This window comes from Callionymus lyra, chromosome 15 (assembly GCF_982586985.1).
Source record: "Callionymus lyra chromosome 15, fCalLyr1.hap1.1, whole genome shotgun sequence".
NCBI lineage: Eukaryota > Metazoa > Chordata > Actinopteri > Syngnathiformes > Callionymidae > Callionymus > Callionymus lyra.
This window is the reverse complement of record NC_141832.1, coordinates 1352504-1375204: the sequence shown is the minus strand read 5'-3', so window position 1 is coordinate 1375204 and position 22701 is coordinate 1352504. Positions and strand designations below refer to the sequence as shown.

The following is a 22701-nucleotide window of genomic DNA, read 5'->3' as shown; positions in this document are numbered from 1 at the left end:
CCGCTGGCTTTTATGGCCATTCCTGCGGGTATCCAAGGGGGGTGGGGGGTTGTATGATGGGGGCCGCCTTAAACAATAGTGGACAAACACTTCAGGAATTTAAAGTGGATGCCCCTGACTCCTTCAACAATTCCTGTGCAGGTCTCAGCAGGTCTTTTGAAAAAAAGAAACGTCTTGTTAACATCTTCAGGATCTGGGTTCTCAAACAGGATCACGGTCAGATCTGGAGAAGACTTGCCTTTAATCTGGACTTGTGTGCCTCACCAATTAAAACACATGTAAGTAATAGAGCGCTTTTCTAGACCAGGGTCACAAAGCGCTTGAACAATCAGTGTTACATACGGCCATGATGACATTGATGCCTCACACTGGGTCCATGGAAGGATCAGTGGACAGTGACTCTGCCTGCAGCTCGACAAGACCCAACAAGACTTTAGTTTCAGCTGCACTTCATTGCAGTGTTTGTTAGAATGTGTTAATCTTTGTGACCCTGTTTGTGTGTCCCTATGTCTCTGTGCTGCTTTTGTGTTTGCTTTAAAATGTATCCGTGTGTTAATTTGTTTTTGTGTGTGTGGATTATTGTATCTATATGTGTGTGTGTATTTGCTTGTGTGTGCGTACGTCTTTAATTCTATCTATATGTGTGTGTATTTGCGTTTTATTGTATCTGTGTGCACATTTGATTGTGTCTCTGTGCATTTAATTGTATCTATATCTGACCTTTTGTATTGACTTGTGTGTGCGTTTAATTCTATGGGTGTGTATTGTGCATGTGTTCTTGTGTGTGTAGGTATGTGCATGAATGTTTCTAAGTCTGTGAAACCTCTTGTGCTTGTGTGTGCGATCAGGGCTGTTTTTGTGTGTAGCGGTGTAAAGTGTGTATGTACACTTTGTACCACCCAAGGGATTCTACTAGCAAATTCCTTAATAAAGCGCTATTGACCTTTCACCTTTGCCAAAAACCACAGGAGGACATTTGTTTTTTAATTTTAAGACACCTCTACAGACTTTATTTGACGCTCTCCTTGGAGGTGCAGAGTCAACCTGCTGCTGGTGCTTTAGGCGATGGTCTCGGTGGAGGTGGAGCTGACCACCCTTCCATCGACGATCTCTTCAACAACAGTGATGACTTTCTGTTTGGTTGTTTTTGTGGTAGTGGAAGCAGCGGTGCTGCTGCTGCTGCCGCTTGAGGCGCCAGCTCCAGAGCCAGCACCTCCCGAGGAGGCAGATCTGGAGGCAGACGACGAGGACATGGACATGCTGGAAGACGAGGACATGGAGGCGCTGTGGGAGAGACACTCGCTGTCAATCTCTTGTTCTTTTCACTTGGTTTCCTGTCTCAACCCCAGACCACCACTCACCCAGCTCCGCCTTCTCCGTCCAACAGGCGGCGGTACTCTGCGATCTCCATCTCCAGGCGGGTCTTGATGTCCAGCAGCTGTTCGTACTCCTGAGCCTGGCGCTCCAGGTCAAGCCTCAGCTGGCCGATCTGTCCCTCAATGTTTGTGACCTGGAACTGGAATCCACTGAGCATCGATGCATACCGGTTCTGTGTGTCAGCTAGTGTCCCCTCCAGGGATGTTTTCTGAGGAGCAGCAGGATGTTAACAGAGGCTGAAAGCAGCAGGAGGAGGAGTAACAGCGGCAGAACTCACCATGCTTAGCTGAGACTGCAACTCAATTTCCAACCCCTGCAAAACCCTCTTGAGGTCTGTGATTTCGGTCTTGGACGTGTTCAGTGTTTCTGTGGTGACTGCTACTTCCTTGTTCAACTCCTCTGACTGCAGGAAAACACATGTTCACATGGTAGGATGATGATGTTAGTGCCCCTGGTTCCAGGTGATGTTCTTACCTTCTGGTTATACCAAGCCTCCAGGTCACGACGGCTCTTGTTTGCCACGTTCTCATAGTGTTCACGTATCTCAGCCATAACTTTGCTAAGATCTTCTTGCGGTGGGCAGTCCACCTCAACGTTGACCTGCCCGCTCATCTGGGTCCGCATCTGCAGTAGTTCCTGCAGCAGAGTCAAACGGGTCAGACGTGGCCCAGGCAGCAGGGCAGTCTCTCACCTCCTCGTGGTTCTTCTTGAGGAAGACCAGCTCCTCCCTGAGACCCTCGATCTGCATCTCCAGGTCGCTTCTGGTCATCGTGAGCTCGTCCAAAACCCTCTTGAGTCCATTGATGTCTGCCTCTACTGACTGTCGCATGGCCATCTCGTTTTCGAACCTGTGGATGGCATCAAGAGTCAGCACCCATGCTCTGATGTTCAGTGTCAAAAATGTTGAAAAATGCTCACTTCATTCGGAAGTCGTCTGCAGCCAGTTTAGCGTTGTCAATGGCCAGGTAGATGCCACCGTTAGTTAGGGTGGCAGCTTGAATCTGTCAAGAGAAAAGCCTTGTGAACACAAAGGTGTCAAACCTTCAAGTGTATGAGCATGTTGCCTTGTGACCTCTTACCTTTTCCTGCAGCTCTGCAATAGTTGCATAGAAGGCACTGTAGTCTCGGGAAGATGGGGAAGCCTTGCTTTCGAGGAAGTTGCGAATCCTAAGCTCAATCTCTGCGTTGGCTGCCTCCAGTTTCCGCACCTTCTCGAGGTATGCCGCCAGACGGTCGTTCAGGTTCTGCATGGTGGCCTTCTCGTTGGCAGAGATGTCAATTTCGCATCCGCCGCCACCTCCGCCGCCACCTCCGCCGCCACCTCCGCCGCCACCTCCCATACTGGCGGAAAATCCAGAGCTGCTGAAGCCACTGTACCCACCGTAACCCATGTTAGTGCCGCCTGAAGAGGCTGATGAGATCATGACGCCACCCCCACCAGCACCTCCAGACATGGATGCGCTGCTGTAGCGTCCACCACCGCCGGACCGTCCACCACCGCTGGACCGTCCACCACTACTCGTGGACCTGTAGGAGCTCTGCTGGAAGGAATTCATCATGTCTGCAGGTGAGGCGAGCGTCTGTCCGCTTCAGAGACGAGAAGTGACACCCAAGAGCACCTGCCCCTCTTTTATATCATTAGATTTGTAGGGGGGGCATCTTTACACCCTGTCCCCGCGGGCGAGGGCGCAGCGGGTGTGTCACTGCAATGGCAAGAAAGAAAAGATCAATGAGCTTCAGGGCGAGTTTGAACTGGACTGACATTTGAGGGAATGTCAGGTGTCTGGCAGCAACACATTTCGAGTCGCTTCATGCCAAAGTCTTCTGCATCGCATGCGACAAACACTGGGCTGCACAGACCACCTACTGCGAGGGTGCCCCCGACACCAGGACCACTCATGGGAGTACCAAATGATGACACGTCGCATCTACGTGGAGACTAGTGTTGTGACTGTTACTTCCCTCGGGCATGTTAGCATCACTGTAGTAAATGTTAGCATGCTAAAGGCTCAAGCCTGTCGTGTCAGACTGTGATCTGGGATTAGGTTTGAAATGTTAATGTTTGTGAGAACAAGTTTGCACTCATGCGAAAAACAATTATCCGTTTATGATCAGAGTGCTCATGTCGTGGGGCGAGGCCATGGAATGTTGCTTCAGGCCTTTCCTTGTACACAATTAACCTTTTCCTTCATGTGAAACCTTAATCACTTGCAGGGCGGACCCTAGAACTGCCACTGTGTCGCCGTTCTCAAGATCCTTCTGTTAGAATTGACGTTCCTGTTAACTTGGTACCAAAAAATAGCTGCTAGGAGCTAGTAAGAGTAATTATATGATATTTACCGCATAAATGAATCAGTGCTTGTTGAAACACAGTTTGTCCTGCATCTGCGTTCCTGCAGTAAACTCACCTCATTCATCACACGCACAAACAACGACAGTAAAACTCGAACCTGGAATGTCTTCACTCACCCGGGTTGACATTTACCAGGTTCCGTAAAATCCAAAAGTTTTGAGGCAAACTACTTAATAAAGGTTCTACTGGTGGCTCGTCAGATCATCAGTTCACTTGGTTACTTTAGTTATGAAGATTAATTATATATTTATATATATTTATATAGGCAGTTGTACTGTTTCATATTGTTCTTATAGAGTATAAGTGTACGTATGTATGTTTGTGTGTGTATGTGTGTATGTGTGTATGTGTGTATGTGTGTATGTATGTGTGTGTGTGTATGTATCTGTGTATGTGTGTGTGTGTGTAAGTGTATGTATTTGTAAGTGTATGTATTTGTGTGTATGTTTAAGTGTATGTATGTTTGTGTGTGAGTGTATGTGTGTATGTATGTATTTATGTGCCTGCAGTTGATTCAGAACTCTGCAACGGGGAATTCTGAGCCGCTCTAGTAGAAGAACTCATTTCTCCGATCCTTCAAACTCTTCACTGGCTGCCAGTTTCTTTCAGGATCAACTTTAAAATTCTGGTTCTTACTTTCAGATCTATTCATGGTCAGACCTTCATGATCTGATCCAGACTTACACCCCAGCTCGGGCTCTGAGGTCTGTGGATCAGAATCTACTGATAGTTCCTGGACTTCCGGACCAGAGGAGAGAAATCCTTCCAGACTGTTGCTCCTAAGCTTTGGAACCATCTCTGTGTTTGATGATCTACTGACTCCTTCAAGAAACATGTGTGTTTGATGATCTACTGACTCCTTCAAGAAACATGTGTGTTTGATGATCTACTGACTCCTTCAAGAAACATCTGTGTTTGATGATCTACTGACTCCTTCAAGAAACATGTGTGTTTGATGATCTACTGACTCCTTCAAGAAACATGTGTGTTTGATGATCTACTGACTCCTTCAAGAAACATCTGTGTTTGATGATCTACTGACTCCTTCAAGAAACATCTGTGTTTGATGATCTACTGACTCCTTCAAGAAACATCTGTGTTTGATGATCTACTGACTCCTTCAAGAAACATCTGTGTTTGATGATCTACTGACTCCTTCAAGAAACATGTGTGTTTGATGATCTACTGACTCCTTCAAGAAACATCTGTGTTTGATGATCTACTGACTCCTTCAAGAAACATCTGTGTTTGATGATCTACTGACTCCTTCAAGAAACATCTGTGTTTGATGATCTACTGACTCCTTCAAGAAACATCTGTGTTTGATGATCTACTGACTCCTTCAAGAAACATCTGTGTTTGATGATCTACTGACTCCTTCAAGAAACATCTGTGTTTGATGATCTACTGACTCCTTCAAGAAACATCTGTGTTTGATGATCTACTGACTCCTTTAAGAAACATCTGTGTTTGATGATCTACTGACTCCTTCAAGATACATCTGTGTTTGATGATCTACTGACTCCTTCAAGAAACATCTGTGTTTGATGATCTACTGACTCCTTCAAGAAACATGTGTGTTTGATGATCTACTGACTCCTTCAAGAAACATCTGTGTTTGATGATCTACTGACTCCTTCAAGAAACATCTGTGTTTGATGATCTACTGACTCCTTCAAGAAACATCTGTGTTTGATGATCTACTGACTCCTTTAAGAAACATCTGTGTTTGATGATCTACTGACTCCTTCAAGATACATCTGTGTTTGATGATCTACTGACTCCTTCAAGAAACATCTGTGTTTGATGATCTACTGACTCCTTCAAGAAACATGTGTGTTTGATGATCTACTGACTCCTTTAAGAAACATCTGTGTTTGATGATCTACTGACTCCTTCAAGAAACATCTGTGTTTGATGATCTACTGACTCCTTCAAGAAACATCTGTGTTTGATGATCTACTGACTCCTTCAAGAAACATCTGTGTTTGATGATCTACTGACTCCTTCAAGAAACATCTGTGTTTGATGATCTACTGACTCCTTCAAGAAACATCTGTGTTTGATGATCTACTGACTCCTTTAAGAAACATCTGTGTTTGATGATCTACTGACTCCTTCAAGATACATCTGTGTTTGATGATCTACTGACTCCTTCAAGAAACATCTGTGTTTGATGATCTACTGACTCCTTCAAGAAACATGTGTGTTTGATGATCTACTGACTCCTTCAAGAAACATCTGTGTTTGATGATCTACTGACTCCTTCAAGAAACATCTGTGTTTGATGATCTACTGACTCCTTCAAGAAACATCTGTGTTTGATGATCTACTGACTCCTTCAAGAAACATCTGTGTTTGATGATCTACTGACTCCTTTAAGAAACATCTTAAGACACTTTTATTTGAGCTTTTACTTGATTCTCTGAGACTCCTGTGTTGTTCTCAGTTTTATCTTGACCTTTAAAGTATGTACTTTATTGAATATTGTTTTGATTGTTTAAGCGCTTTGTGACCCTGGTCTAGAAAAGCTCTATATAAATATAAATTACTTACTTACTTATGTATGTGCGTATGTGTGTATATGTATGTGTGTGTGTATATGTCTGTGTGTGTATGTGTAAGTGTATGTATGTGTGTGTGTATGTATATGTGTGTGTATGTGTGTGTGTGTATGTGTATATATATGTATGTGTCCATTTATGCGTGTATATGTAGTGTGTCTTTGTGAAAATGTGTTTTTGCATTTTTGTATGTGTGCAATTGTGTATGTTTTTGTGTATATGTGTGTGTATTTGTATTTATGTGTGTGAATATGTATGTGTGTGTTTGTGTAAATGTCGTTGTGACTGATTGTGTGTGTGTGTCTATGGACATGCTTGGGTGTGTCTGTGTGTGCTTTCATCTTTGGGTGTGTGTTTTGTTTCTGATTTACTGTTTATTTGTTGTCGTGTCATGCCAAGTAATCCCTGTGATTGGCAGCTGCCTGAGGGTTCAGCCTCTCCCAGCTCATTAATCCGTCTATCTGGATGTCGCATCACAGGTGTGTCTGTGTGTGTGTGAGTGTGTGTGAGTGTGTGTACTGTGTGACGGGAAATGATTACGAAAACAAGATGTACTTTATAGTGAAAACCATTAAAGTTCGTACCTATGACGGTCGTACCTGTGGCTGTTGTGTTACACTTGCTCATTTTGATACACAACACAGTTGTTGTGTTGTTGTGTTGACACGAACACACGACACCGCACACATCTTAAACTCCAGCGTACTGTTTTATCAGTTTATTTTAGGGAGCTGTTGCCGGGGTCTGCGTGGTCTTGTTACTCGTAGAGCCAGGACTGGGCGCAGGGAGTGTACGCCACCATTTCCTCGTCCTTGAACCACAGGCCAATCTCCCTCTTGGCGTTCTCCAGGGTGTCGCTGCCGTGAATGATGTTTCTGCAGAGAACCAGACAGTGATTTGAGGCTCGTGAGTCGCGGGGTGAGGGGGTCAGCCTAGTCTTACCTGCCGATGTTGATGCACAGGTCGCCGCGGATGCTTCCGGGCTTGGAGTCAGCGGGGTTGGTCTCGCCCAGCATCATCCTGGCCAGCTTGACGATGCTCTGCCCCTCCCACACCTGTGACAGCAAACAGTGAGTCGGGGGGTCACGCACTCTGGGTCAGGACCTTACCATGGCGAAGACGGGTCCTCCCGACATGTACTTGCAGAGTCCAGCGTAGAAAGGCATGTCCTTCAGGTCCAGGTAGTGGTTCTTCATGTGGTCCTCAGAGGCCTGGACAGTGACGGGATCCCAGGTGAGTCAAGTGCTAGGGTCACCTTCGAAATGTTGCTGTTACCTGCATGAACTTGGCTGCAACCAATCGGAAGCCTCTCTGCTCGAAACGCTTGATGATCTCGCCGCAGATGCCGCGCTGGACGCCGTCTGGCTTCACTGCAATGAAGGTTCTCTCCATGTCTGCCACAAAAAAACACCATTAGAGGGGTCGCCCACAGCACGATAGCGGGCGACACAATGTTGACAGTAGAGGGCGACACTATAGTAACAGTAGAGGGAGACACTATAGTAACAGTAGAGGGAGACACTATAGTAACAGTAGAGGGCGACACTATAGTAACAGTAGAGGGCGACACTATAGTAACAATAGAGGGAGACACTATAGTAACAGTAGAGGGAGACACTATAGTAACAATAGAGGGAGACACTATAGTAACAGTAGAGGGAGACACTATAGTAACAATAGAGGGAGACACTATAGTAACAGTAGAGGGAGACACTATAGTAACAATAGAGGGAGACACTATAGTAACAGTAGAGGGAGACACTATAGTAACAATAGAGGGAGACACTATAGTAACAGTAGAGGGAGACACTATAGTAACAGTAGAGGGCGACACTATAGTAACAATAGAGGGAGACACTATAGTAACAGTAGAGGGCGACACTATAGTAACAGTAGAGGGAGACACTATAGTAACAGTAGAGGGCGACACTATAGTAACAATAGAGGGAGACACTATAGTAACAGTAGAGGGCGACACTATAGTAACAGTAGAGGGAGACACTATAGTAACAGTAGAGGGAGACACTATAGTAACAGTAGAGGGAGACACTATAGTAACAGTAGAGGGAGACACTATAGTAACAGTAGAGGGCGACACTATAGTAACAATAGAGGGAGACACTATAGTAACAGTAGAGGGCGACACTATAGTAACAGTAGAGGGAGACACTATAGTAACAGTAGAGGGCGACACTATAGTAACAGTAGAGGGCGACACTATAGTAACAGTAGAGGGCGACACTATAGTAACAGTAGAGGGCGACACTATAGTAACAGTAGAGGGCGACACTATAGTAACAGTAGAGGGCGACACTATAGTAACAGTAGAGGGCGACACTATAGTAACAGTAGAGGGCGACACTATAGTAACAGTAGAGGGAGACACTAGTAACAGTAGAGGGCGACACTATAGTAACAGTAGAGGGAGACACTATAGTAACAATAGAGGGAGACACTATAGTAACAGTAGAGGGCGACACTATAGTAACAGTAGAGGGAGACACTATAGTAACAGTAGAGGGCGACACTATAGTAACAATAGAGGGAGACACTATAGTAACAGTAGAGGGCGACACTATAGTAACAGTAGAGGGAGACACTATAGTAACAGTAGAGGGAGACACTATAGTAACAGTAGAGGGAGACACTATAGTAACAGTAGAGGGAGACACTATAGTAACAGTAGAGGGCGACACTATAGTAACAATAGAGGGAGACACTATAGTAACAGTAGAGGGCGACACTATAGTAACAGTAGAGGGAGACACTATAGTAACAGTAGAGGGCGACACTATAGTAACAGTAGAGGGCGACACTATAGTAACAGTAGAGGGCGACACTATAGTAACAGTAGAGGGCGACACTATAGTAACAGTAGAGGGCGACACTATAGTAACAGTAGAGGGCGACACTATAGTAACAGTAGAGGGCGACACTATAGTAACAGTAGAGGGCGACACTATAGTAACAGTAGAGGGAGACACTAGTAACAGTAGAGGGCGACACTATAGTAACAGTAGAGGGAGACACTATAGTAACAGTAGAGGGCGACACTATAGTAACAGTAGAGGGCGACACTATAGTAACAGTAGAGGGCGACACTATAGTAACAGTAGAGGGCGACACTATAGTAACAGTAGAGGGCGACACTATAGTAACAGTAGAGGGCGACACTATAGTAACAGTAGAGGGCGACACTATAGTAACAGTAGAGGGCGACACTATAGTAACAGTAGAGGGCGACACTATAGTAACAGTAGAGGGAGACACTATAGTAACAGTAGAGGGCGACACTATAGTAACAGTAGAGGGAGACACTATAGTAACAGTAGAGGGCGACACTATAGTAACAGTAGAGGGAGACACTATAGTAACAGTAGAGGGCGACACTATAGTAACAGTAGAGGGAGACACTATAGTAACAGTAGAGGGCGACACTATAGTAACAGTAGAGGGAGACACTATAGTAACAGTAGAGGGCGACACTATAGTAACAGTAGAGGGAGACGCTATAGTAACAGTAGAGGGCGACACTATAGTAACAGTAGAGGGAGACACTATAGTAACAGTAGAGGGCGACACTATAGTAACAGTAGAGGGCGACACTATAGTAACAGTAGAGGGCGACACTATAGTAACAGTAGAGGGCGACACTATAGTAACAGTAGAGGGAGACACTATAGTAACAGTAGAGGGCGACACTATAGTAACAGTAGAGGGAGACACTATAGTAACAGTAGAGGGAGACACTATAGTAACAGTAGAGGGCGACACTATAGTAACAGTAGAGGGAGACACTATAGTAACAGTAGAGGGCGACACTATAGTAACAGTAGAGGGAGACACTATAGTAACAGTAGAGGGCGACACTATAGTAACAGTAGAGGGAGACACTATAGTAACAGTAGAGGGCGACACTATAGTAACAGTAGAGGGAGACACTATAGTAACAGTAGAGGGCGACACTATAGTAACAGTAGAGGGCGACACTATAGTAACAGTAGAGGGCGACACTATAGTAACAGTAGAGGGCGACACTATAGTAACAGTAGAGGGTGACACTACAGTAACAGTAGAGGGAGACACTATAATTAAAGTACAGGGCGACACTATAGTAACAGTAGAGGGAGACACTATAGTAACAGTAGAGGGAGACACTATAGTAACAGTAGAGGGCGACACTATAGTAACAGTAGAGGGCGACACTATAGTAACAGTAGAGGGCGACACTATAGTAACAGTAGAGGGAGACACTATAGTAACAGTAGAGGGCGACACTATAGTAACAGTTGAGGGAGACACTATAGTAACAGTAGAGGGAGACACTATAGTAACAGTAGAGGGCGACACTATAGTAACAGTAGAGGGAGACACTATAGTAACAGTAGAGGGCGACACTATAGTAACAGTAGAGGGAGACACTATAGTAACAGTAGAGGGCGACACTATAGTAACAGTAGAGGGAGACACTATAGTAACAGTAGAGGGCGACACTATAGTAACAGTAGAGGGCGACACTATAGTAACAGTAGAGGGCGACACTATAGTAACAGTAGAGGGCGACACTATAGTAACAGTAGAGGGAGACACTATAGTAACAGTAGAGGGCGACACTATAGTAACAGTAGAGGGAGACACTATAGTAACAGTAGAGGGCGACACTATAGTAACAGTAGAGGGAGACACTATAGTAACAGTAGAGGGCGACACTATAGTAACAGTAGAGGGAGACACTATAGTAACAGTAGAGGGCGACACTATAGTAACAGTAGAGGGAGACACTATAGTAACAGTAGAGGGCGACACTATAGTAACAGTAGAGGGAGACACTATAGTAACAGTAGAGGGCGACACTATAATTAAAGTACAGGGAGACACTATAGTAACAGTAGAGGGCGACACTATAGTAACAGTAGAGGGCGACACTATAGTAACAGTAGAGGGCGACACTATAGTAATAGTAGAGGGCGACACTATAGTAACAGTAGAGGGTGACACTACAGTAACAGTAGAGGGAGACACTATAATTAAAGTACAGGGCGACACTATAGTAACAGTAGAGGGAGACACTATAGTAACAGTAGAGGGAGACACTATAGTAACAGTAGAGGGCGACACTATAGTAACAGTAGAGGGCGACACTATAGTAACAGTAGAGGGCGACACTACAGTAACAGTAGAGGGAGACACTATAATTAAAGTACAGGGCGACACTACAGTAACAGTAGAGGGAGACACTATAATTAAAGTACAGGGCGACACTACAGTAACAGTAGAGGGAGACACTATAATTAAAGTACAGGGCGACACTATAGTAACAGTAGAGGGAGACACTATAGTAACAGTAGAGGGCGACACTATAATTAAAGTACAGGGCGACACTATAGTAACAGTAGAGGGCGACACTATAGTAACAGTAGAGGGCGACACTATAGTAACAGTAGAGGGAGACACTATAGTAACAGTAGAGGGCGACACTATAGTAACAGTTGAGGGAGACACTATAGTAACAGTAGAGGGAGACACTATAGTAACAGTAGAGGGCGACACTATAGTAACAGTAGAGGGAGACACTATAGTAACAGTAGAGGGCGACACTATAGTAACAGTAGAGGGAGACACTATAGTAACAGTAGAGGGCGACACTATAGTAACAGTAGAGGGAGACACTATAGTAACAGTAGAGGGCGACACTATAGTAACAGTAGAGGGCGACACTATAGTAACAGTAGAGGGCGACACTATAGTAACAGTAGAGGGCGACACTATAGTAACAGTAGAGGGAGACACTATAGTAACAGTAGAGGGCGACACTATAGTAACAGTAGAGGGAGACACTATAGTAACAGTAGAGGGCGACACTATAGTAACAGTAGAGGGAGACACTATAGTAACAGTAGAGGGCGACACTATAGTAACAGTAGAGGGAGACACTATAGTAACAGTAGAGGGCGACACTATAGTAACAGTAGAGGGAGACACTATAGTAACAGTAGAGGGCGACACTATAGTAACAGTAGAGGGAGACACTATAGTAACAGTAGAGGGCGACACTATAATTAAAGTACAGGGAGACACTATAGTAACAGTAGAGGGCGACACTATAGTAACAGTAGAGGGCGACACTATAGTAACAGTAGAGGGCGACACTATAGTAACAGTAGAGGGCGACACTATAGTAACAGTAGAGGGTGACACTACAGTAACAGTAGAGGGAGACACTATAATTAAAGTACAGGGCGACACTATAGTAACAGTAGAGGGAGACACTATAGTAACAGTAGAGGGAGACACTATAGTAACAGTAGAGGGCGACACTATAGTAACAGTAGAGGGCGACACTACAGTAACAGTAGAGGGAGACACTATAATTAAAGTACAGGGCGACACTATAGTAACAGTAGAGGGAGACACTACAGTAACAGTAGAGGGAGACACTATAATTAAAGTACAGGGCGACACTATAGTAACAGTAGAGGGAGACACTATAGTAACAGTAGAGGGCGACACTATAATTAAAGTACAGGGCGACACTATAGTAACAGTAGAGGGCGACACTATAATTAAAGTACAGGGCGACACTATAGTAACAGTAGAGGGAGACACTATAGTAACAGTAGAGGGCGACACTATAATTAAAGTACAGGGCGACACTATAGTAACAGTAGAGGGCGACACTATAGTAACAGTAGAGGGAGACACTATAGTAACAGTAGAGGGAGACACTATAGTAACAGTAGAGGGCGACACTATAGTAACATTAGAGGGCGACACTATAGTAACAGTAGAGGGCGACACTATAGTAACAGTAGAGGGCGACACTATAGTAACAGTAGAGGGTGACACTACAGTAACAGTAGAGGGAGACACTATAATTAAAGTACAGGGCGACACTATAGTAACAGTAGAGGGAGACACTATAGTAACAGTAGAGGGAGACACTATAGTAACAGTAGAGGGCGACACTATAGTAACAGTAGAGGGCGACACTATAGTAACAGTAGAGGGAGACACTATAGTAACAGTAGAGGGCGACACTACAGTAACAGTAGAGGGAGACACTATAATTAAAGTACAGGGCGACACTATAGTAACAGTAGAGGGAGACACTATAGTAACAGTAGAGGGCGACACTATAATTAAAGTACAGGGCGACACTATAGTAACAGTAGAGGGCGACACTATAATTAAAGTACAGGGCGACACTATAGTAACAGTAGAGGGAGACACTATAGTAACAGTAGAGGGCGACACTATAATTAAAGTACAGGGCGACACTATAGTAACAGTAGAGGGCGACACTATAGTAACAGTAGAGGGAGACACTATAGTAACAGTAGAGGGAGACACTATAGTAACAGTAGAGGGCGACACTATAATTAAAGTACAGGGCGACACTATAGTAACAGTAGAGGGCGACACTATAATTAAAGTACAGGGCGACACTATAGTAACAGTAGAGGGCGACACTATAATTAAAGTACAGGGCGACACTATAGTAACAGTAGAGGGCGACACTATAGTAACAGTAGAGGGCGACACTATAATTAAAGTACAGGGCGACACTATAGTAACAGTAGAGGGAGACACTATAGTAACAGTTGAGGGAGACACTATAGTAACAGTAGAGGGCGACACTATAGTAACAGTAGAGGGAGACACTATAGTAACAGTAGAGGGAGACACTATAGTAACAGTTGAGGGAGACACTATAGTAACAGTAGAGGGCGACACTATAGTAACAGTAGAGGGAGACACTATAGTAACAGTAGAGGGCGACACTATAGTAACAGTAGAGGGCGACACTATAGTAACAGTAGAGGGAGACACTATAGTAACAGTAGAGGGAGACACTATAGTAACAGTAGAGGGAGACACTATAGTAACAGTAGAGGGCGACACTATAGTAACAGTAGAGGGAGACACTATAGTAACAGTAGAGGGCGACACTATAGTAACAGTAGAGGGAGACACTATAGTAACAGTTGAGGGAGACACTATAGTAACAGTAGAGGGCGACACTATAGTAACAGTAGAGGGAGACACTATAGTAACAGTAGAGGGCGACACTATAGTAACAGTAGAGGGAGACACTATAGTAACAGTAGAGGGAGACACTATAGTAACAGTAGAGGGCGACACTATAGTAACAGTAGAGGGAGACACTATAGTAACAGTAGAGGGCGACACTATAGTAACAGTAGAGGGAGACACTATAGTAACAGTAGAGGGCGACACTATAGTAACAGTAGAGGGAGACACTATAGTTACAGTAGAGGGAGACACTATAGTAACAGTAGAGGGAGACACTATAGTTACAGTAGAGGGCGACACTATAGTAACAGTAGAGGGAGACACTATAGTAACAGTAGAGGGCGACACTATAGTAACAGTAGAGGGAGACACTATAGTAACAGTAGAGGGCGACACTATAGTAACAGTAGAGGGAGACACTATAGTAACAGTAGAGGGCGACACTATAGTAACAGTAGAGGGCGACACTATAGTAACAGTAGAGGGCGACACTATAGTAACAGTAGAGGGAGACACTATAGTAACAGTAGAGGGCGACACTATAGTAACAGTAGAGGGCGACACTATAGTAACAGTAGAGGGCGACACTATAGTAACAGTAGAGGGAGACACTATAGTAACAGTAGAGGGAGACACTATAGTAACAGTAGAGGGAGACACTATAGTAACAGTAGAGGGAGACACTATAGTAACAGTAGAGGGAGACACTATAGTAACAGTAGAGGGAGACACTATAGTAACAGTAGAGGGAGACACTATAGTAACAGTAGAGGGAGACACTATAGTAACAGTAGAGGGCGACACTATAGTAACAGTAGAGGGAGACACTATAGTAACAGTAGAGGGCGACACTATAGTAACAGTAGAGGGAGACACTATAGTAACAGTAGAGGGAGACACTATAGTAACAGTAGAGGGCGACACTATAGTAACAGTAGAGGGAGACACTATAGTAACAGTAGAGGGCGACACTATAGTAACAGTAGAGGGCGACACTATAGTAACAGTAGAGGGCGACACTATAGTAACAGTAGAGGGCGACACTATAGTAACAGTAGAGGGAGACACTATAGTAACAGTAGAGGGCGACACTATAGTAACAGTAGAGGGAGACACTATAGTAACAGTAGAGGGCGACACTATAGTAACAGTAGAGGGAGACACTATAGTAACAGTAGAGGGCGACACTATAGTAACAGTAGAGGGCGACACTATAGTAACAGTAGAGGGCGACACTATAGTAACAGTAGAGGGCGACACTATAGTAACAGTAGAGGGTGACACTACAGTAACAGTAGAGGGAGACACTATAATTAAAGTACAGGGCGACACTATAGTAACAGTAGAGGGAGACACTATAGTAACAGTAGAGGGCGACACTATAGTAACAGTAGAGGGCGACACTATAGTAACAGTAGAGGGCGACACTACAGTAACAGTAGAGGGAGACACTATAATTAAAGTACAGGGCGACACTATAGTAACAGTAGAGGGAGACACTACAGTAACAGTAGAGGGCGACACTATAGTAACAGTAGAGGGAGACACTATAGTAACAGTAGAGGGCGACACTATAATTAAAGTACAGGGCGACACTATAGTAACAGTAGAGGGAGACACTATAGTAACAGTAGAGGGCGACACTATAATTAAAGTACAGGGCGACACTATAGTAACAGTAGAGGGCGACACTATAGTAACAGTAGAGGGCGACACTATAGTAACAGTAGAGGGAGACACTATAGTAACAGTAGAGGGCGACACTATAGTAACAGTAGAGGGCGACACTATAGTAACAGTAGAGGGAGACACTATAGTAACAGTAGAGGGCGACACTATAGTAACAGTAGAGGGAGACACTATAGTAACAGTAGAGGGAGACACTATAGTAACAGTAGAGGGCGACACTATAATTAAAGTACAGGGCGACACTATAGTAACAGTAGAGGGCGACACTATAATTAAAGTACAGGGCGACACTATAGTAACAGTAGAGGGCGACACTATAGTAACAGTAGAGGGCGACACTATAATTAAAGTACAGGGCGACACTATAGTAACAGTAGAGGGCGACACTATAATTAAAGTACAGGGCGACACTATAGTAACAGTAGAGGGCGACACTATAGTAACAGTAGAGGGCGACACTATAATTAAAGTACAGGGCGACACTATAGTAACAGTAGAGGGCGACACTATAATTAAAGTACAGGGCGACACTATAGTAACAGTAGAGGGAGACACTATAGTAACAGTTGAGGGAGACACTATAGTAACAGTAGAGGGCGACACTATAGTAACAGTAGAGGGAGACACTATAGTAACAGTAGAGGGCGACACTATAGTAACAGTAGAGGGAGACACTATAATTAAAGTACAGGGCGACACTATAGTAACAGTTGAGGGAGACACTATAGTAACAGTAGAGGGCGACACTATAGTAACAGTAGAGGGAGACACTATAGTAACAGTAGAGGGAGACACTATAGTAACAGTAGAGGGCGACACTATAATTAAAGTACAGGGCGACACTATAGTAACAGTAGAGGGCGACACTATAGTAACAGTAGAGGGCGACACTATAGTAACAGTAGAGGGCGACACTATAGTAACAGTAGAGGGCGACACTATAGTAACAGTAGAGGGAGACACTATAGTAACAGTAGAGGGCGACACTATAGTAACATTAGAGGGCGACACTATAGTAACAGTAGAGGGCGACACTATAGTAACAGTAGAGGGCGACACTACAGTAACAGTAGAGGGAGACACTATAGTAACAGTAGAGGGCGACACTATAGTAACAGTAGAGGGAGACACTATAATTAAAGTACAGGGCGACACTATAGTAACAGTAGAGGGAGACACTATAGTAACAGTAGAGGGCGACACTACAGTAACAGTAGAGGGAGACACTATAATTAAAGTACAGGGCGACACTATAGTAACAGTAGAGGGAGACACTATAGTAACAGTAGAGGGAGACACTATAGTAACAGTAGAGGGCGACACTATAGTAACAGTAGAGGGCGACACTATAGTAACAGTAGAGGGCGACACTATAGTAACAGTAGAGGGCGACACTATAGTAACAGTAGAGGGAGACACTATAGTAACAGTAGAGGGCGACACTATAGTAACAGTAGAGGGAGACACTATAGTAACAGTAGAGGGAGACACTATAGTAACAGTAGAGGGAGACACTACAGTAACAGTAGAGGGCGACACTATAGTAACAGTAGAGGGAGACACTATAGTAACAGTAGAGGGAGACACTATAGTAACAGTAGAGGGAGACACTATAGTAACAGTAGAGGGCGACACTATAGTAACAGTAGAGGGAGACACTATAGTAACAGTAGAGGGCGACACTATAGTAACAGTAGAGGGAGACACTATAGTAACAGTTGAGGGAGACACTATAGTAACAGTAGAGGGCGACACTATAGTAACAGTAGAGGGAGACACTATAGTAACAGTAGAGGGCGACACTATAGTAACAGTAGAGGGAGACACTATAGTAACAGTAGAGGGAGACACTATAGTAACAGTAGAGGGCGACACTATAGTAACAGTAGAGGGAGACACTATAGTAACAGTAGAGGGCGACACTATAGTAACAGTAGAGGGAGACACTATAGTAACAGTAGAGGGCGACACTATAGTAACAGTAGAGGGAGACACTATAGTTACAGTAGAGGGAGACACTATAGTAACAGTAGAGGGAGACACTATAGTTACAGTAGAGGGCGACACTATAGTAACAGTAGAGGGAGACACTATAGTAACAGTAGAGGGCGACACTATAGTAACAGTAGAGGGAGACACTATAGTAACAGTAGAGGGCGACACTATAGTAACAGTAGAGGGAGACACTATAGTAACAGTAGAGGGCGACACTATAGTAACAGTAGAGGGCGACACTATAGTAACAGTAGAGGGCGACACTATAGTAACAGTAGAGGGAGACACTATAGTAACAGTAGAGGGCGACACTATAGTAACAGTAGAGGGCGACACTATAGTAACAGTAGAGGGCGACACTATAGTAACAGTAGAGGGAGACACTATAGTAACAGTAGAGGGAGACACTATAGTAACAGTAGAGGGAGACACTATAGTAACAGTAGAGGGAGACACTATAGTAACAGTAGAGGGAGACACTATAGTAACAGTAGAGGGAGACACTATAGTAACAGTAGAGGGCGACACTATAGTAACAGTAGAGGGCGACACTATAGTAACAGTAGAGGGCGACACTATAGTAACAGTAGAGGGCGACACTATAGTAACAGTAGAGGGAGACACTATAGTAACAGTAGAGGGCGACACTATAGTAACAGTAGAGGGAGACACTATAGTAACAGTAGAGGGCGACACTATAGTAACAGTAGAGGGAGACACTATAGTAACAGTAGAGGGCGACGCTATAGTAACAGTAGAGGGCGACACTATAGTAACAGTAGAGGGCGACACTATAGTAACAGTAGAGGGCGACACTATAGTAACAGTAGAGGGTGACACTACAGTAACAGTAGAGGGAGACACTATAATTAAAGTACAGGGCGACACTATAGTAACAGTAGAGGGAGACACTATAGTAACAGTAGAGGGCGACACTATAGTAACAGTAGAGGGCGACACTATAGTAACAGTAGAGGGCGACACTACAGTAACAGTAGAGGGAGACACTATAATTAAAGTACAGGGCGACACTATAGTAACAGTAGAGGGAGACACTACAGTAACAGTAGAGGGCGACACTATAGTAACAGTAGAGGGAGACACTATAGTAACAGTAGAGGGCGACACTATAATTAAAGTACAGGGCGACACTATAGTAACAGTAGAGGGAGACACTATAGTAACAGTAGAGGGCGACACTATAATTAAAGTACAGGGCGACACTATAGTAACAGTAGAGGGCGACACTATAGTAACAGTAGAGGGCGACACTATAGTAACAGTAGAGGGAGACACTATAGTAACAGTAGAGGGCGACACTATAGTAACAGTAGAGGGCGACACTATAGTAACAGTAGAGGGAGACACTATAGTAACAGTAGAGGGCGACACTATAGTAACAGTAGAGGGAGACACTATAGTAACAGTAGAGGGAGACACTATAGTAACAGTAGAGGGCGACACTATAATTAAAGTACAGGGCGACACTATAGTAACAGTAGAGGGCGACACTATAATTAAAGTACAGGGCGACACTATAGTAACAGTAGAGGGCGACACTATAGTAACAGTAGAGGGCGACACTATAATTAAAGTACAGGGCGACACTATAGTAACAGTAGAGGGCGACACTATAATTAAAGTACAGGGCGACACTATAGTAACAGTAGAGGGCGACACTATAGTAACAGTAGAGGGCGACACTATAATTAAAGTACAGGGCGACACTATAGTAACAGTAGAGGGCGACACTATAATTAAAGTACAGGGCGACACTATAGTAACAGTAGAGGGAGACACTATAGTAACAGTTGAGGGAGACACTATAGTAACAGTAGAGGGCGACACTATAGTAACAGTAGAGGGAGACACTATAGTAACAGTAGAGGGCGACACTATAGTAACAGTAGAGGGAGACACTATAATTAAAGTACAGGGCGACACTATAGTAACAGTTGAGGGAGACACTATAGTAACAGTAGAGGGCGACACTATAGTAACAGTAGAGGGAGACACTATAGTAACAGTAGAGGGAGACACTATAGTAACAGTAGAGGGCGACACTATAATTAAAGTACAGGGCGACACTATAGTAACAGTAGAGGGCGACACTATAGTAACAGTAGAGGGCGACACTATAGTAACAGTAGAGGGCGACACTATAGTAACAGTAGAGGGCGACACTATAGTAACAGTAGAGGGAGACACTATAGTAACAGTAGAGGGCGACACTATAGTAACATTAGAGGGCGACACTATAGTAACAGTAGAGGGCGACACTATAGTAACAGTAGAGGGCGACACTACAGTAACAGTAGAGGGAGACACTATAGTAACAGTAGAGGGCGACACTATAGTAACAGTAGAGGGCGACACTATAGTAACAGTAGAGGGAGACACTATAATTAAAGTACAGGGCGACACTATAGTAACAGTAGAGGGAGACACTATAGTAACAGTAGAGGGCGACACTACAGTAACAGTAGAGGGAGACACTATAATTAAAGTACAGGGCGACACTATAGTAACAGTAGAGGGAGACACTATAGTAACAGTAGAGGGCGACACTATAGTAACAGTAGAGGGAGACACTATAGTAACAGTAGAGGGCGACACTATAGTAACAGTAGAGGGCGACACTATAGTAACAGTAGAGGGAGACACTATAGTAACAGTAGAGGGAGACACTATAGTAACAGTAGAGGGCGACACTATAGTAACAGTAGAGGGCGACACTATAGTAACAGTAGAGGGCGACACTATAGTAACAGTAGAGGGCGACACTATAGTAACAGTAGAGGGAGACACTATAGTAACAGTAGAGGGCGACACTATAGTCACAGTAGAGGGAGACACTATAGTAACAGTAGAGGGCGACACTATAGTAACAGTAGAGGGAGACACTATAGTAACAGTAGAGGGAGACACTATAGTAACAGTAGAGGGAGACACTATAGTAACAGTAGAGGGCGACACTATAGTAACAGTAGAGGGAGACACTATAGTAACAGTAGAGGGAGACACTATAGTAACAGTAGAGGGAGACACTATAGTAACAGTAGAGGGCGACACTATAGTAACAGTAGAGGGAGACACTATAGTAACAGTAGAGGGCGACACTATAGTAACAGTAGAGGGAGACACTATAGTAACAGTAGAGGGCGACACTATAGTAACAGTAGAGGGCGACACTATAGTAACAATAGAGGGAGACACTATAGTAACAGTAGAGGGAGACACTATAGTAACAGTAGAGGGAGACACTATAGTAACAGTAGAGGGCGACACTATAGTAACAGTAGAGGGAGACACTATAGTAACAGTAGAGGGAGACACTATAGTAACAGTAGAGGGAGACACTATAGTAACAGTAGAGGGAGACACTATAGTAACAGTAGAGGGAGACACTATAGTAACAGTAGAGGGCGACACTATAGTAACAGTAGAGGGAGACACTATAGTAACAGTAGAGGGCGACACTATAGTAACAGTAGAGGAAGACACTATAGTAACAGTAGAGGGCGACACTATAGTAACAGTAGAGGAAGACACTATAGTAACAGTAGAGGGCGACACTCTAGGCATGAGAGCAGTGGGCGACACATGTTTCATATTAGGGTGTGTCTGCTGGTCTCAGTGAAAGACTTTTATGTTCGAGAGACACGAGCATCTGTTGACATGTGACCTGCAGCTGTTGCCTGATTGGCTAATCTATCCTAAGGTTATAAATACAACATGAAGAGGCGAGTTCTACACAAAACATAACAATCTTGCATTGAAAACTACTGCAGTACCACCAAACAGCTGCTAAAGTATCTTTGAGTACTTTTCTAAGTACAAATGAATTTGAAAGTAGTGATAAAGAAGAAGAAGAAAGTACCTGAAGTTTGAGGGTTCGGGAGGACGAGGACGGCAAGAGTGCGGAGGAGGTGGCGACGGCTTGAACCAGAGGAGGGTCTCCCTTTATAGAGCCGGGGTGTGGGGGGGTGACAGCTGATGGTGGGAGGCGAGGGGGGGCACCAAAGTGTGGGTGACAGCTGCGTGTGTGTGTGTGTGTGTTTGTGTTTCCGAGTCGCAGCGAATTTTTCTTCTGACCTCGTTGATCTTTTTGTAAATTGAATTTTTTAATTTAAAATCAACATTTAAAATGCTTTTATTTTTGTTTATATGATACAAACTTGCAAAACTTTTTCTTAAAACTACTTCAACTATTTGATCAAAAAAATTATTTTTTTTTCAAAATAACTGGGAAATTGGTAATGATTGACAGTTGAGGACAGAATATACAGAATATACAGAAAATATACATATTTTGATGATTGTTTAGTTTAACATATTGTTTTCTAATAATAGAAAATCAATTCAATGTCAATAATGAGGCCACAAGGTGTAAAGTGACCCCTGAAGGACACGCAGACGCACACACTTACGCACACACATTATCTTGTGGCTGCTAAATTTAAACTTTCTCCAAATCAGGTCTGGAAAACCTGTTGGTCCCAAGAGGTTCCGGTCCAAACTTCTGGGGCAAATTATGTGAAACATGTGAAGCTCCTGCACAGAGCTACGTAGCAATGTAGCGGCGCAGAACTGTGTGCAAGCTATTGTGGAGAAGCTAACGCGTGGACAAAAGTGCTAGTTCAGCATATAACAATAGGTTAGCTTAGCGTACATGAACCGAGTAAATAA

The 22701-nt window shown here is 44.0% G+C and overlaps 2 protein-coding genes across 2 annotated transcripts; both read right to left on the bottom strand.

Moving 5' to 3' along the window:
- Nucleotides 1-975: 975 nt before the first annotated feature.
- Nucleotides 976-2965, bottom strand: LOC148064357 (keratin, type I cytoskeletal 13-like). Its single transcript, XM_087808858.1, has 7 exons — nt 2457-2965; nt 2296-2378; nt 2069-2225; nt 1852-2013; nt 1655-1780; nt 1362-1585; nt 976-1284 (listed from the first exon to the last, which is right to left on the bottom strand). Exons 1-7 carry the CDS (start codon nt 2934-2936, stop codon nt 1059-1061), a joined length of 1458 nt encoding a protein of 485 aa, XP_087664984.1. The 5' UTR covers nt 2937-2965; the 3' UTR covers nt 976-1058.
- A 4032-nt stretch (nt 2966-6997) lies between these two features.
- Nucleotides 6998-21960, bottom strand: LOC148064356 (nucleoside diphosphate kinase B-like). The gene is made up of 5 exons (XM_087808874.1): nt 21893-21960; nt 7570-7688; nt 7404-7505; nt 7237-7349; nt 6998-7169 (listed from the first exon to the last, which is right to left on the bottom strand). The coding sequence occupies exons 2-5, from the start codon at nt 7684-7686 to the stop codon at nt 7052-7054; spliced, it is 450 nt and encodes a 149-aa protein (XP_087665000.1). The 5' UTR covers nt 7687-7688; nt 21893-21960; the 3' UTR covers nt 6998-7051.
- Between the last annotated feature and the right edge of the window lie 741 nt (nt 21961-22701).